The sequence below is a fragment of the Bos indicus x Bos taurus genome, chromosome 8 (genome assembly GCF_003369695.1).
Source record: "Bos indicus x Bos taurus breed Angus x Brahman F1 hybrid chromosome 8, Bos_hybrid_MaternalHap_v2.0, whole genome shotgun sequence".
In the NCBI taxonomy this organism is placed as follows: Eukaryota; Metazoa; Chordata; class Mammalia; order Artiodactyla; family Bovidae; genus Bos; species Bos indicus x Bos taurus.
In genome coordinates, this window is record NC_040083.1 from 64,719,083 (window position 1) to 64,734,283 (window position 15,201).

Sequence of the window (15,201 nt, forward strand, 5' to 3'; positions counted from 1 at the left end):
TTTGCTGTCTCGTACACCGGGTTATTGTTACCATCTTTCTAAATTCCATATATATGCGTTAGTATACTGTATTTATGTTTTTCCTTCTGGCTTACTTCACTCTGTATAATAGGCTCCAGTTTCATCCACCTCATTAGAACTGATTCAAATGTATTCTTTTTAATGGCTGAGTAATACTCCATTGTGTATATGTACCACAGCTTTCTTATCCATTCATCTGCTGATGGACATCTAGGTTGCTTCCATGTCTTTGAACTGTGGTGTTGGAGAAGACTCTTTAGAGTCCCTTGGACTGCAAGGACATCCAACCAGTCCATCCTAAAGGAGATCAGTCCTGGGTGTTCATTGGAAGGACTGATGTTGAAGCTGAAACTTCAATACTTTGGCCATCTGATGCAAAGAGCTGACTCATTTGAAAAGACCCTGATGCTGGGAAAGATTGAGGGCAGGAGGAGAAGGGGATGACAGAGGATGAGATGGCTGGATGGCATCACCAACTCGATGGACATGGGTTTGAGTGAGTTCCGGGAGTTGGTGATGGACAGGGAGGCCTGGCATGCTGCAGTTCATGGGGTTGCAAAGAGTCGGACATGACTGAGCGACTGAACTGAACTGAATTTGATACAAAACAGAAACTGAATCTCCATACTGTTCTCCATAGTGGCTGCACCAATTTACATTCCCACTAACAGTGTAGGCAAGTTCTCTTTTCTCCACATCTTGTCCAGCATGTTTGTAGATTTTTAAATGATGGCCTCCCCTCCCAGTCTTTATGCTGCTGTTGTCATATATTTTACTTATACTGATACATATGTTATATATTTCATAATGTTTAAATAGTTATCTTTTTCAAGTGATTTAGATATTAAGTGGGGGTGGGGAATCTTATTTATTTACTTCTGTTATTTCCATTTTTGGTGTGCTTAATGCCTTTATGTAAACCCATATTTTTATTTTATTAAAAGCTTTTTAAATATAAATTTATTTATTTTAATTGGAGGCTAATTACTTTACATTTTATTGGTTTTGCCATACATCAACATGAATCTGCCACGGGTGTACACGTGTTCCCCATCCTGAACCCTCCTCCCACTTCCCTCCCCATACCATCCCTCTGGGTCATCCCAGTGCACCAGCCCTGAGCATCCTGTATCATGCATTGAGCCTGGACTGGCGATTCGTTTCACATATGATACTATACATGTTTCAATGCCATTCTCCCAAATCATCCCACTCTCACCTTCTCCCACAGAGTCCAAAAGACTGTTCTATACATCTGTGTCTCTTTTGCTGTCTCTCATACAGGGTTATTGTTACCATCTTTCTAAATTCCATATATATACATTAGTATACTGTATTGGTGTTTTTCTTTCTGGCTTACTTCACTCTGTATAATAGGCTCCAGTTTCATCCACCTCATTAGAACTGATTCAAATGAATTCTTTTTAGTGGCTGAGTAATACTCCCTTGTGTATATGTACCACAGCTTTCTTATCCATTCGTCTGCTGATGGATATCTAGGTGGCTTCCATGTACTGGCTATGATAAGCAGTGCTGTGATGAACATTGGGGTACACGTGTTTCTTTCAATTCTGGTTTCCTTGGTGTGTATGCCCAGCAGTGGGATTGCTGGGTCGTATGGCAGTTCTATTTCCAATTTTTTAAGGAATCGCCACACTGTTCTCCATAGTGGCTGTACTAGTTTGCATTCCCACCAACAGTGTAAGAGGGTTCCTTTTTCTCTACACCCTCTCCAGCATTTATTGCTTGTAGACTTTTGGATCGCAGCCATTCTGACTGGTGTGAAATGGTGTGAAACCTCACTGTAGTTTTGATTTGCATTTCTCTGATAATGAGTGATTTTGAGCATTTTTTAATGTGTTTGTTAGCCATCTGTATGTCTTCTTTGGAGAAATGTCTGTTTAGGTCTTTGGCCTATTTTTTGATTGGGTCATTTATTTTTCTGGAATTGAGCTGTAGGAGTTGCTTGTGTATTTTTGATATTAATTATTTGTCCATTGCTTCATTTACTATTATTTTCTCCCATTCTGAAGGCTGTCTTTTCACCTTGCTTATAGTTTCCTTTGTTGTGCAGAAGCTTTTAATTAGGTCCCATTTGTTTATTTTTGCTTTTATTTCCAATATTCTGGGAGGTGGGTCATAGAGGATCCTGCTGTGATGTATGTCAGAGAGTGTTTTGCCTATGTTCTCCTCTAGGAGTTTTATAGTTTCTGGTCTTACGTTGAGATCTTTAATCCATTTTGAGTTTATTTTTGTGTATGGTGTTAGAAAGTGTTCTAATTTCATTCTTTTACATGTAGTTGACCAGTTTTCCCAGCACCACTCATTAAAGAGATTGTTTTTTCTCCATTGTATATTCTTGCCTCCTTTGTCAAAGATAAGGTGTCCATAGGTGCGTGGTTTTATCTCTGGGCTTTCTGTTTTGTTCCATTGATCTATATTTCTGTCTTTGTGCCAGTACCATACTGTCTTGATGATTGTGGCTTTGTAGCGGAGCCTGAAGTAAGGCAGGTTGATTCCTCCAGTTCCATTCTTCTTTCTCAAGATTGCTTTGGCTATTCAAGGTTTTTAGTATTTCCATACAAATTGTGAAATTATTTGTTCTAGCTCTGTGAAAAATACTGTTGGTAGCTTGATAGGGATTGCATTGAATCTATAGATTGCTTTGGGCAATATATTCATTTTCACTATATTGATTCTCCAATCCATGAACATGATATATTTCTCCGTCTATTAGTGTCCTCTTTGATTTCTTCCACCAGTGTTTTTTAGTTTTCTCTATATAGGTCTTTTGTTTCTTTAGGTAGATATATTCCTAAGTATTTTATTCTTTTCGTTGCAATGGTGAATGGAATTGTTTCCTTAATTTCTCTTTCTGTTTTCTCATTATTAGTGTATAGGAATGCAAGGGATTTCTGTGTGTTGATTTTATATCCTGCAACTTCACTATATTCATTGATTAGCTCTAGTAATTTTCTGGTGGAGTCTTTAGGGTTTTCTATGTAGAGGATCATGTCATCTGCAAACAGTGAGAGTTTTACTTCTTCTTTTCCAATCTGGATTCCTTTTATTTCTTTTTCTGCTCTGATTGCTGTGGCCAAAACTAAGCCCATATTTTTATATGGTATAATTTTCCTTTTGCCTGAAAGGCTTCCTTTAACATTTTTTTAGAGTGCAGTTTTGCTGTTGTTAAATACCTTTGTGTATATATCTGAAGAGTCTTCATCTGGCCTTTGTTTTCAAAAGGAATTTTGCTGTATATAGAATTCTGCATTGTGTTTTTCCTGCAGTACTTCAAAGATGTTCAACTGTCTTTTCAGTTGCATTGTTTTCAGTGATAAATCTGTTTTATTTTTATCTTTATTCCTCTATATGTAACATGTGCCTTTTCTCTCGGTACTTTCACAGCATTCATTTTATCTGTGGTTTTGATCGCTTTGATTATAATGAGCCTTGGTGGAGTTTTCTTCATTTTTATTGTGCTTAAAATTTGTTGAGCTTCTTGCATCTCCTATTTTATAGTTTGCATCAAATTTGGAAATTTTTTTGCCATTATGTCTTAAAATAGTTTTCTGTCCCTTCCTACCTCTGTTCTCCTTCAGAGACTCTAATTATATATATACTATGCTACTTGAAGTTAGCTCACAGCTCACTGATGCTCTTTTAAATTTTTGCATCCTGTTTTCTGTGTGTGTTTCATTTTATATATTTTCTATTTCTATGCCTTCATGTTCACTAGTATTAGTAGCAGCCATGTCTAATCTACTGTTAATCTATTCAGTGTATTTTTCATCTCTTATTATAATTTTCTATTCTAGAATTTTGATTTGGGATTAATATCTTCCATGTCTCTACTTAACTTTTTAAACACATGAAATACAATTATAATACTTTCTATATGCTTCTCTGCTAATTGTAATTTCTGGGTCAGTTTCACCTGATTATTATTGTCTTTATTGGCCATGTTTTTCTCCCTCTTTGTATGTATAATAGTCTTTGCTTGGGTTACCTTTTCATGACTGGATGCTAGATAATTTTATATTCCTGTAACTCCTTTGAGCTTTGTTATGGCACATAGGTTACTTGGAAAGAGTTTGATCCTTTTGGATCAAAAGGATCCTTACTTTGCTGCTGCTGCTGCTAAGTCGCTTCAGTCGTGTCCGACTCTGTGCGACCCCAGAGACGGCAGCCCACCAGGCTTCCCCGTCCCTGGGATTCTCCAGGCAAGAACACTGGAGTGGGTTGCCATTTCCTTCTCCAGTGCATGAAAGTGAAAAGTGAAAGTGAAGTTGCTCAGTCGTGTCTGACTCTACCGACCCCATGGACTACAGCCCACCAGGCTCCTCCATCCAGGGGATTTTCCAGGCAAGAGTACTGGAGTGGGGTACCATTGCCTTCTCTGATCCTTACTTTATGTTTTATTAAAAGCTTGATTGGAACAATGCTTGGTCTAGGGCTACTTATTTTTCCATGACTGAAGTAAAAACCTTTCTGAGTATTCTACCAAATGCCCTATGAATTAAGAGTTTTTCCAGTTTATCTGGTGGGACACTTGGCAGCTTTGAATGAGTGCTGAGCACTGTTGCTTCTAATCTTTTTAGATGGTTTTTTTCTCCAGCCTTGGATGGTTTCCCCACATAAATGTTCTAATCAGTTCTTTGTCAAATACTCGAGGATTACCCTTCTTCATATCTCCAGCGTTCTTTTTCTGTACAGCTCTTTCCTCTTCAGTACTCTGTTTGACAAACTCTGCAGAGACAGAAGTCTATCTGTTATGTTTTGAAACTGCAGGTACTGGGGTTGGCCAAAGCAAAAGAATAGGTTTAACGGTTTTATTATTTGGAATAAGAAATTGTTAAGAATAAGAAAGAGTTTGTGATCAAATTTTGAAACTAAGTGAAAAGTTGAAATTGTTACTACTCTAATAATTCAATGAAGAACATTAACTTGGCTTTTATAGAAACTTGGTCAGCAGTGATGATGCAGAGCTTGTTGAGAACACAGATTTCTGGGACTCACTTTAAAGATTCTGATTCAGTAGATGTCAGACCACATTTGGAAAGAAACTGCTCTACAGAGAGTCTGTCCCAGTTCCATAGGTAGCATAAATACAAAGAAAGTCAGGCATGGAACTGGTAGAAGTAATATATGGCTTTTATTAATACTAGGAGAAATACAGGATACTTGAGCTACTTTTTAATTTTTTTAAAGAAAAATTACAAGGGAAAGGCAGTAGAAAAGAGAGGGAATGAGGAAGATATAGGGAGAAATGAGGATAGTAGATAAAAAATAGGAAAAACAGAAAAGATTAGACAGAAGCAAGGCCAGGTATCTTAAGAAGAGTAGACTCTAAAATGAATGTGATTAGGAGATAAATTCTTTTTAGGTTATTAGGAATTCAGAGGAATTTAAACTTAAATTTTGACTTGAAATATTTGTGAGCTGATTAGTCAGGATTTAGGATTCCTGCCCACCCCCCCCCCCTTTTTTTAAAAATACGTTTGGTATCTATGCTTCTACTCTGATTGGAGTAGGTACTGTAGAACCTCAGGGAGCAAATTAAATCTAAGGCAACTTTGCTTGTAAGATAGACCAGTATTTTCCTCTAAGAGGGATAAAGTGCTGCCAGTTAAATATGCTTTTTTTTAAACCATCTCTTTTTAAGATATATTCCAGTTTCAGAGATGTTGGAAAGATGTGCCCTAAAATTGATGAAATACAGTATTTCCACTCCACCTTTATCTTTTTCTGATTTATTCTATTTTTTAATATTAGTCATCAAGAATGGCTCAAATTTCACCTCTGTCATGAAGCCTGTATAGATCCTTACAGTGAGATGTTTCAAGTTTCCTTTGAGCATGTTTCTTATGCCCCTTTCAGTTTTGAATATTCTTAATGGAGAATCAAAAGCAAAATAGGAGCTAAGTAGTTCTGCTTTCTCTGTATCATCTGCTAACATTATACCATCTGCCCCAAGCAGTAGGCCTAAACCTTCTTTCTTGTTCCTCTTGCTCTACATGTTTTTTAAATCTTTTTTATCATTCTTAACATTTTTCACCAGCCTCCGCTCATTCTGGGCTCTTACATACATGGTTCTTCTTTCACATCACTCTTTTGTGTTCATCCTTATTCACATGCCTTTCTTTTCATTCTTTTTTTTTAAAAAAAACAACTGTCTTAAAATTATGAAGTTACAGCACACCTTACCCAGTCATATTGGATTTTTAAAAACGTCCCCCTTAACATTTTCCCTTCACCCATAGTAACAGAATTCTTAAAGTCTGACACTGTATTTTTGGCTGGGGATGTAACATCATACAAATTCTGTAGAAGAGAGAGAATATGTCACAGGCAAATGCTCATTAGCTGCAGAAACTTCCTGAAGCTTCTCCAAACTAATATTACCTAACATACTTCTGTGAACCATGTAGCATTTAACCAAGCTTTGTAACTGTAGTGTAGGAAAGAATCACACAGCCAAGAGGTGGTATGTGGTGAACAATATTGTTCCAGGGCTTGAGAACTGGACCTAATCCTAATTCTGCCACTGTATTCAATTGGGCTCTGGTTTCCTTACTGTAAAATTGTGAGGTTGAATGGATGATCTTATAAGCCCCTTAGAGTTCTATGATTTTTACATGTAAAATGCTTAATATCACGTATCTTTAGTTTTTCCAGTTCACATTGGAAAGGTAAGAGTGGATATAAAAGAAATATAAAGTCATGATAGGATAGAGGTACAACTTTTTGATTCACCCAGAAAATCTTATAAGATGCTTTAGTGTAGCTAAACTGTTTTTTTTTTTTTTCAGGATTGGCTTTAATTTTAATATAGTGCAATAGATACTTTAGATTGTATTAAGGTGTCAAATAGCTAGGAATTATGTTTATAGTTTAATGGAAAGGTTGCTCACTTATACGAATACCTGGGTTTTAACCTCAGCTTTGCTGGTAGATAATTAAGTAAATCCTGAACAAATTTTGTTTTGATTTCTCTGTGTGTAATAATGTGAAATGTAATTATATGGACTATATCACCTCACTGAAAGTAGGCACTTGAAACATTAAAGGAATCAATACTTTTTGTTCTGTCTACTATGCAGGATTTGCATTCATGTCTGTGAAAGTACATTAGGGGAAAATAACTTAAAATATATGAATAGAGATCTGCAAGGGATGGTAGGGGGAGGGAGGAAGGAGGAGGGTTCAGGATGGGGAACACATGTATACCTGTGGCGGATTCATTTCGATATTTGGCAAAACCAATACAATATTGTAAAGTTTAAAAATAAAATAAAATTTAAAAAAATAAAAAAATAAAAATAAGCATCATATATAGATCATTCCAGTATTCTTGCCTGGGAAATTCCATGGACAGAGGAGCCTGGCAGGCTATAGTCCATGGAGTTGCAAAGAGTCAGGCACAATTGAGCTACTGAGCACACATGCACAAATAGATCATTCTTACAAGTTCTGTTTAATTGTAAAAGAAAAATTGAATTTTATGTTTTCCAAGTATAGACCATTGAAAAAGATTAAAAGCTCCCTGGTTTATTTTATGAAGGTAGCACAGCCTGTTAGAGTGAGTTTAAACCTAGTGAAGTTAGTATAGACACACACACTGGTCATGTATGAATTTGTGCACACATATACACATTCACATACTCCACACGTACTAAAATTTCAAATAAAGTATTAGCAAATTGAATCCCACAGTGTATTAAAAAATTGTATGTATTGACCAGGGAGGGTCTATCTCAGAAATATTCAAATGGCTCTATACCATGAAATTTGCCCATAATTCATTATATCAACACATTAGAGGAAAATTTATGATTATGCCAATAGGCGATTTTTAAAAGAGAGAAAAGCATTTCATAAAAATCTAACAACTTCACTCAGAAATTCAAATAAAACAGCGAGATAACACATAGTACTGGCAGTATATGGGGAAATGGAAACTCAGACATTAGTGGTAGTGTGAATTGTTAAGCCTTTCAGGGAAAAACTGGTAATAGTTTTTGAAATAAAAATGCGTATTATCCTCTGAATAAGTAGTCTAACTTTGGGGAATCATTCCTACAAAATATAGTATAATACTATATACTAGAATACTAATATATACTGTTACTATTTATTAGGATTTATGTGCATGCATCCTCAGTCATGTCTGACTCTTTGTGACCCCATGGACTGTGCCTGCCAGGCTCCTCTGTCCATGGGATTATCCCAGCAAGGATACTGGAGTGGGTATCCATTCCCTTCTTGAGGGGATCTTCCTGACCCAGGGATCAAACTCATGTCTCCTGCGATCAGGATTTATAGTCTAGTACATTTGTTTCATAGTTTGTAATAGCTAAAAACTGGAAACGACATGAAAGACTATTGATCACTGGAAGAGTGACTGAGTAAATTATATCAATACAATGGAATATGGTACAGTCATTGACCAGGAAGGATATCCATTATGATATTGTTAAGTTGGGGAGTGAAAGTTTGTCAGTTATAGATTATTCTGCATAATCTACAATTCATTTTTTGTGAAAAGGTCTATATATGCTAATATTTCTATGAGCAGATTGAAGTATGCAGAAAGACTGGGTTAAAAGAAGTGGTAGGCTTGATGAAGTGAGGAAATCATTGTTTTTCTTGATGTGTTTCTGCAGTGTTTCATTTTTTATGAAGAATATTTGTTACCTTTGTAATAATTACATTTAATGAAGGATAAATGCTAAATTCAGAATATGAGGATGTGAGTTCTAAAGAAGCTGGATTTGGCCAGAGATATAAAAAATAGAAAAGTACTAATTAATACTGTCTGCTCTAAAGAATACTTGTAATCATTTCCATTCAAAGCCATTATCACAGATTGGCTCTGAATGTAAAGATATTTTATATTAAGAGATGGTAGCTTTAACGATTTTTTTTTCTTTTACAGCAACTCCGCTCCAATATCCGAGAAATGGAGAAGCTTTGCTTGAAAGTGCGAAAGGATGACCTAGGACTTCTGAAGAGAATGATAGATCCTGTTAAAGAAGAAGCATCAGCGGCAACAGCAGAATTTCTCCAACTCCATCTGGAATCTGTAGAAGAACTTAAGAAACAATTTAATGATGAAGAAACTTTTTTACAGCCTTCTTTGACCAGATCCATGACTGTTGGCGGTAATGTACTAAGTCTTATTCTTGATCGTAGTATTTTAATGCAGTTAATTGAGTTCACTTCCTTGTACTGATATTGTAGATTTGCAAATTATATATAAATTTCCAGGGATACCTCCTAGTTCAGTATGCTGAATTCTTGGACCCTGAGTGTGACTGGAAATGCATATCCTAAACATTTCATGTGTATTAGTTGCTCAGTCGTGTCTGACTCTTTGTGACCCTGTAGACTGTAGCCCATCAGTCTCCTCTACCCATGGAATTCTCCAGACAAGAATACTGGAGTGGGTTGCCATTCTTTTCTCCAGAACATTTTATAGGATTAAAAAAAATAGAGGCTATGCTGTATAGTGTGAAACATAAAGGCTTCAAGTACCTACTTGTTCACATATTAAAAATAAGTTTTAAAATATTTCCTAAGGAGAATGTCATCCTGATTTGCAGAGTACTTCTCCCTCATCTCCAGGTACAGGGGCAGCCTAGCCAGGCATGCTTCTTTCTGAGGCATTCTAGTTTTCAGAGGGCATGTCAGATCTATCTCCCATAAAAATCTGCATTGGGGGTCACACCATTAATTTTTATGAAGTGATACTGTAAGGAAGAGCCAGTAAAACCTGTCATTATAGCTCCTCTAAGGATGTAATTGATAATTGTTGATTACGTTAAACAATGTATGTATAAAGAAACCTGAAAAAAATTATTGGTTTAATTAGTACTACTTCAAAGCAGTTAATCTTTTTTATTCTTATAGATACTGAATGGCATAACTAACAAAGTTTCTCTGCTTGAGTTGTTTACTAGAATGTGAAAGAAAGTGAAAGTTGCTGTCATGTCTGACTCTTGGTGACCCCATGGACTGTAGCCTGCCAGGCTCCTCTGTCTGTGGAATTCTCCAGGCCAGAATACTGGAGTGAGTAGCTGTTCCCTTCTCCAAGGATCTTCCTAACCCAGGGATCAAACCCAGGCCTCCCGCATTGCAGGCGGATTCTTTACTGACTGAGCCATCAGGGAAACCCAAGAATACTGGAGTGGGTAGCCTGTCCCTCTCCAGTGGATCTTCCTGACCCAGGAATCGAAATGGGGTCTCCTGCATTGCAGGCGGATTCTTTATCAGCTGCACTACCAGGGAAGTTTACTAGAATACTTAAATATAAATTTTTTAACTGCCAAAGCCTAAATTTTGAATTTTCCTGGCTTGATTTTGTAATTACTGCCCTTGTTTTTCTTTTGAATTTCTCTTTTTAATTTATGCATCCTGTTATATTTTATACATGTTCTAAGCCACCTTAAAACTTTATGGAAAAGATGAGGTATAAATAAATTGTTGTTCAGTTGCTAAGTAGTGTCCAACTCTTTGCAACCCCATGGACTGCAGCTGCCCAGGCTCCTCTGTCTTCCACTGTCTCCTGGAATTTGTTCAAATTGATGTCCATTGAGTCAGTGATGCTTTCTAACTATTTCATCCTCTGCCATCCCCTTCTCCTTTTGTCTTCTATCTTTCCCAGCATCAGGGTCTTTTCCAGTGAGTGGGGTCTTTTCCACTGAGTTGGCTCTTTGCATCAGGTGGCCAAAGTATTGGATCTTCAACTTCAGCATCAGTCCTTCCAATGATATTCAGGGTTGATGTCCCTTAAGACTGACTGGTCCCTTAAGACTGACTGGTTTGATATCCTTGCAGTCCAAGAGTCTGTCAAGAGTCTTCTCCAGCACCACAGTTTGAAAGCATCAATTCTTTGGTGCTCAGCCTTCTTTATGGTCCAACTCTCACATCTGTATATAACTACTGGAAAAAGTTATGGCACTGCTTTTTAATATGCTGTCTAGGTTTGTCATACACACACACACACACACACACATATGTTAGTCACTTAGTTGTGTCTGACTCTGCGACCCCATGGACTGTGGTCTGCCAGGCTCCTCTGTCCATGGAATTCTCTAGGCAAGAATACTAGAGTGGGTTGCTGTTCCCTTCTCCAGGGGATATTCCCAACCCAGGGATTGAACCCAGGTCCCCCACATAGCAGGTAGAATCTACCATGTGAGCTATCAGGGAAGCCCTGTTTGTCATAGTCTTCCTTCTAAGGAGTAAGCGTCATAATTTCATGGCTGTGGTCACCATTTACAGTGATTTTTGAGCCCAAGAAAATAAAATCTGTCACTGCTTCCACTTTTTCCCCCTTTTATTTGCCAGGAAGTGATGGGACTGGATGCCATGATATTAGTTTTTCTAATGTTGGGTTTCCCAGGTGGCCCTAGTGGTAAAGAATTCACCTGCCAGTGCACGAGATGTAAGAGACGTGGGTTCAGATCCTGGGTTGGAAAGATCCTCTGCAGGAGGGCATGGCAACCCAATCTAGTATTCTTGCCTGGAGAATACCATGGACAGAGGAGCCTGGTGGTCCATAGTCCCCAGGGTCGCAAAATGTCGGACATGACTGAAGCAACTTAACATGCACACATGGCAGTATTCTTGCCAGGAGAATCTTATGGGCAGTGGAGCCTGGCAAGCTTCAGTCCATGATATCTCAAAGCATCTGAGGACAACAATAAATAAATTACAAATTAGAATACAATCTGAGAGATGTTACATCTGATCAGTTTTCCTCTTTTTATTTACCTAGAAAGTAGGAGGCTCCTGTATCACTCCCTGGCTCCAAAACCTGATTGTTTTTTTTTTTTTTTTTTAAATTTTATTTTATTTTTAAACTTTACATAATTGTATTAGTTTTGCCAAATATCAAAATGAATCCATCACAGGTATACATGTGTTCCCCATCCTGAACCCTCCTCCCTCCTCCCTCCCCATACCATCCCTCTGGGTCGTCCCAGTGCACTAGCCCCAAGCATCCAGTATCGTGCATTGAACCTGGACTGGCATCTCGTTTCATACATGATATTTTACATGTTTCAATGCCATTCTCCCAAATCTTCCCACCCTCTCCCTCTCCCACAGAGTCCATAAGACTGTTCCATACATCAGTGTCTCTTTTGCTGTCTCGTACACAGGGTTATTGTTATCATCTTTCTAAATTCCATATATATGTGTTAGTATACTGTATTGGTGTTTTTCCTTCTGGCTTACTTCACTCTGTATAATAGGCTCCAGTTTCATCCACCTCATTAGAACTGATTCAAATGAATTCTTTTTAGTGGCTGAGTAATACTCCCTTGTGTATATGTACCACAGCTTTCTTATCCATTCATCTGCTGATGGACATCTAGGTTGCTTCCATGTCCTGGCTATTATAAACAGTGCTGCGATGAACATTGGGGTACACGTGTCTCTTTCCCTTCTGGTTTCCTCAGTGTGTATGCCCATCAGTGGGATTGCTGGATCATAAGGCAGTTCTATTTCCAGTTTTTTAAGGAATCTCCACACTGTTCTCCATAGTGGCTGTACTAGTTTGCATTCCCACCAACAGTGTAAGAGGGTTCCCTTTTCTCCACACCCTCTCCAACATTTATTATTTGTAGACTTTTGGATCGCAGCCATTCTGACTGGTGTGAAATGGTACCTCATAGTGGTCTTGATTTGCATTTCTCTGATAATGAGTGATGTTGAGCATCTTTTCATGTGTTTGTTAGCCATCTGTATGTCTTCTTTGGAGAAATGTCTATTTAGTTCTTTGGCCCATTTTTTGATTGGGTCATTTATTTTTCTGGAGTTGAGCTGTAGGAGTTGCTTGTATATTTTTGAGATTAGTTGTTTGTCGGTTGCTTCATTTGCTATTATTTTCTCCCATTCTGAAGGCTGTCTTTTCACCTTGCTGATAGTTTCCTTTGATGTGCAGAAGCTTTTAAGGTTAATTAGGTCCCATTTGTTTATTTTTGCTTTTATTTCCGATATTCTGGGAGGTGGGGTCATAGAGGATCCTGCTGTGATGTATGTCAGAGAGTGTTTTGCCTATGTTCTCCTCTAGGAGTTTTATAGTTTCTGGTCTTATGTTGAGATCTTTAATCCATTTTGAGTTTATTTTTGTGTATGGTGTTAGAAAGTGTTCTAGTTTCATTCTTTTACAAGTGGTTGACCAGTTTTCCCAGCACCACTTGTTAAAGAGATTGTCTTTAATCCATTGTATATTCTTGCCTCCTTTGTCAAAGATAAGGTGTCCATATGTGTGTGGATTTATCTCTGGGCTTTCTATTTTGTTCCACTGATCTATATTTCTGTCTTTGTGCCAGTACCATACTGTCTTGATAACTGTGGCTTTGTAGTAGAGCCTGAAGTCAGGTAGGTTGATTCCTCCAGTTCCATTCTTCTTTCTCAAGATCGCTTTGGCTATTCGAGGTTTTTAGTATTTCCATACAAATTGTGAAATTATTTGTTCTAGCTCTGTGAAGAATACTGTTGGTAGCTTGATAGGGATTGCATTGAATCTATAAATTGCTTTGGGTAGTATACTCATTTTCACTATATTGATTCTTCCAATCCATGAACATGGTATATTTCTCCATCTATTAGTGTCCTCTTTGATTTCTTTCACCAGTGAAAAACCTGATTGTTTTAATACTATATTTTCAGTGCTAATGAATCCAATTTTACACGACTTTTTTTTTTTTTTTTTAATATAAGAAACATTTAGGCCATTATTCAGAGTTTCTGGATAATCTTACTTTTATGGTCTCCTCAGTACCTAAGCATATAGTATATAGAACTTAGCACATAGTGGACTGTTAATAAATGTGTTATAAGTATGAATGAATAAAAATGTTTTTAGAGACAGTTTTGTAATTTCAGGTGTGCTCTAGTAACTTCACTGTGTAGATAACCACTGTCTAACAACACTACCCAAAGTATTGTTTTGGGTAGAAAGAAATCTTAGCACTCAACCTTGGTTGAAGAGTATTTAGGCAGAATTCTTTTTACTGTTTATATCATTGTGTTCATATAGAATTATCACCTCCATAATGATGTGGCTAAATGCTGTTCTAACTATGAATTATAAAGCTATGCTTTCTGTTTACGTATAGAGAAACTGGGCCTTGTAAATTCCATGAGATTAAGGAGTCATCTTATTTACCAGACCCTCTGACAGTTCTGATGGTAGTAATAACAGTGAAGATGGTGGATTTTCTGGAAAGAATCACTGATATCAGTCTCTTCTGCTATTTAGTTTTGAATTGCCCATCACCAGCAATTCCCTCACAAACAAAAATTTTGAGTTCTATTTAAGTATTTTAGCCTGAATTTGCATTTTATTATTGCATTGTTTGTGTTTTTACTAGTAGAATTGCTTGGGCTCAACAAATTTGGTTTAACGTGTCATCAGAGGAATTGGGTGATTATTAGAAAAAGGCAGCTTACCCGGTTTGCTGGCAATTAACTTTCTCTGTAGGTAGCTGACTGGTATTTAAAAAAAAAAAAAAGTGATGGGAAAATTTGAGGAAGCATGTATATGGAGAAAGTGAAGAAGATTGGGGCAGAGCTAGAGGGTGAGGGAGAAGAAATAGCAGGTGAAATTTGTTTTCCAACTCTGTTGATTCTCAAACTTCTCATTTCATGGAGCATCAGATTAGCTAAAGAACTAATCACTTGCCACTGAGAGAAACTATGAAATTAAATCTCTGCGTCTAGTGCAGATTTGATTGAAACAGTCACTCCATTTATGAGATCAGATACCTGAATCTCATAATCTAAAACATCTAAAAAAACTCATAATCTAAAACACTGTATATAGTTTCAAATTCTGAACAGTCTTCTGGTCAGATTGTGCTTTGACTTTGTATCCATTGCCAACATTAAGCAGTTAAAATTAACTGTCTCACTCAGTGCCTGAGTATTTCACCAAACATGAAGTTTCTACTAGGTTGTGTTAAATCCATAAATATTAACAAGTAATTGAGAGGGTGGGAAAGGAGAATAATGAAAAGGAAATAACTGATTTACATAAGACGTTAATAGTGGGGAAAGAACTGGGTTTGCTCTATGTGTGGTCTTCTAGCTATAGACTCTCTTCTGTCATCCTACATGTTTTTATCCTGTGCTCTCTGGGTTTTTTTTTTTTTTTCCCCTGTTTTC

General features: G+C 37.2%; 1 protein-coding gene across 4 annotated transcripts in view; it reads left to right on the forward strand.

The window, feature by feature from the left end:
- The window catches only part of STX17 (syntaxin 17), a 75,114-nt gene that overhangs the window by 37,861 nt on the left and 22,052 nt on the right, over positions 1–15,201 (forward strand). For all 4 annotated transcript variants that reach the window (XM_027549761.1, XM_027549764.1, XM_027549763.1 and 1 more), the window contains exon 4: positions 8,960–9,185. In XM_027549761.1, coding sequence (XP_027405562.1) covers positions 8,960–9,185 — 226 coding nt within the window. The remainder of the gene's footprint in view (positions 1–8,959; positions 9,186–15,201) is intronic.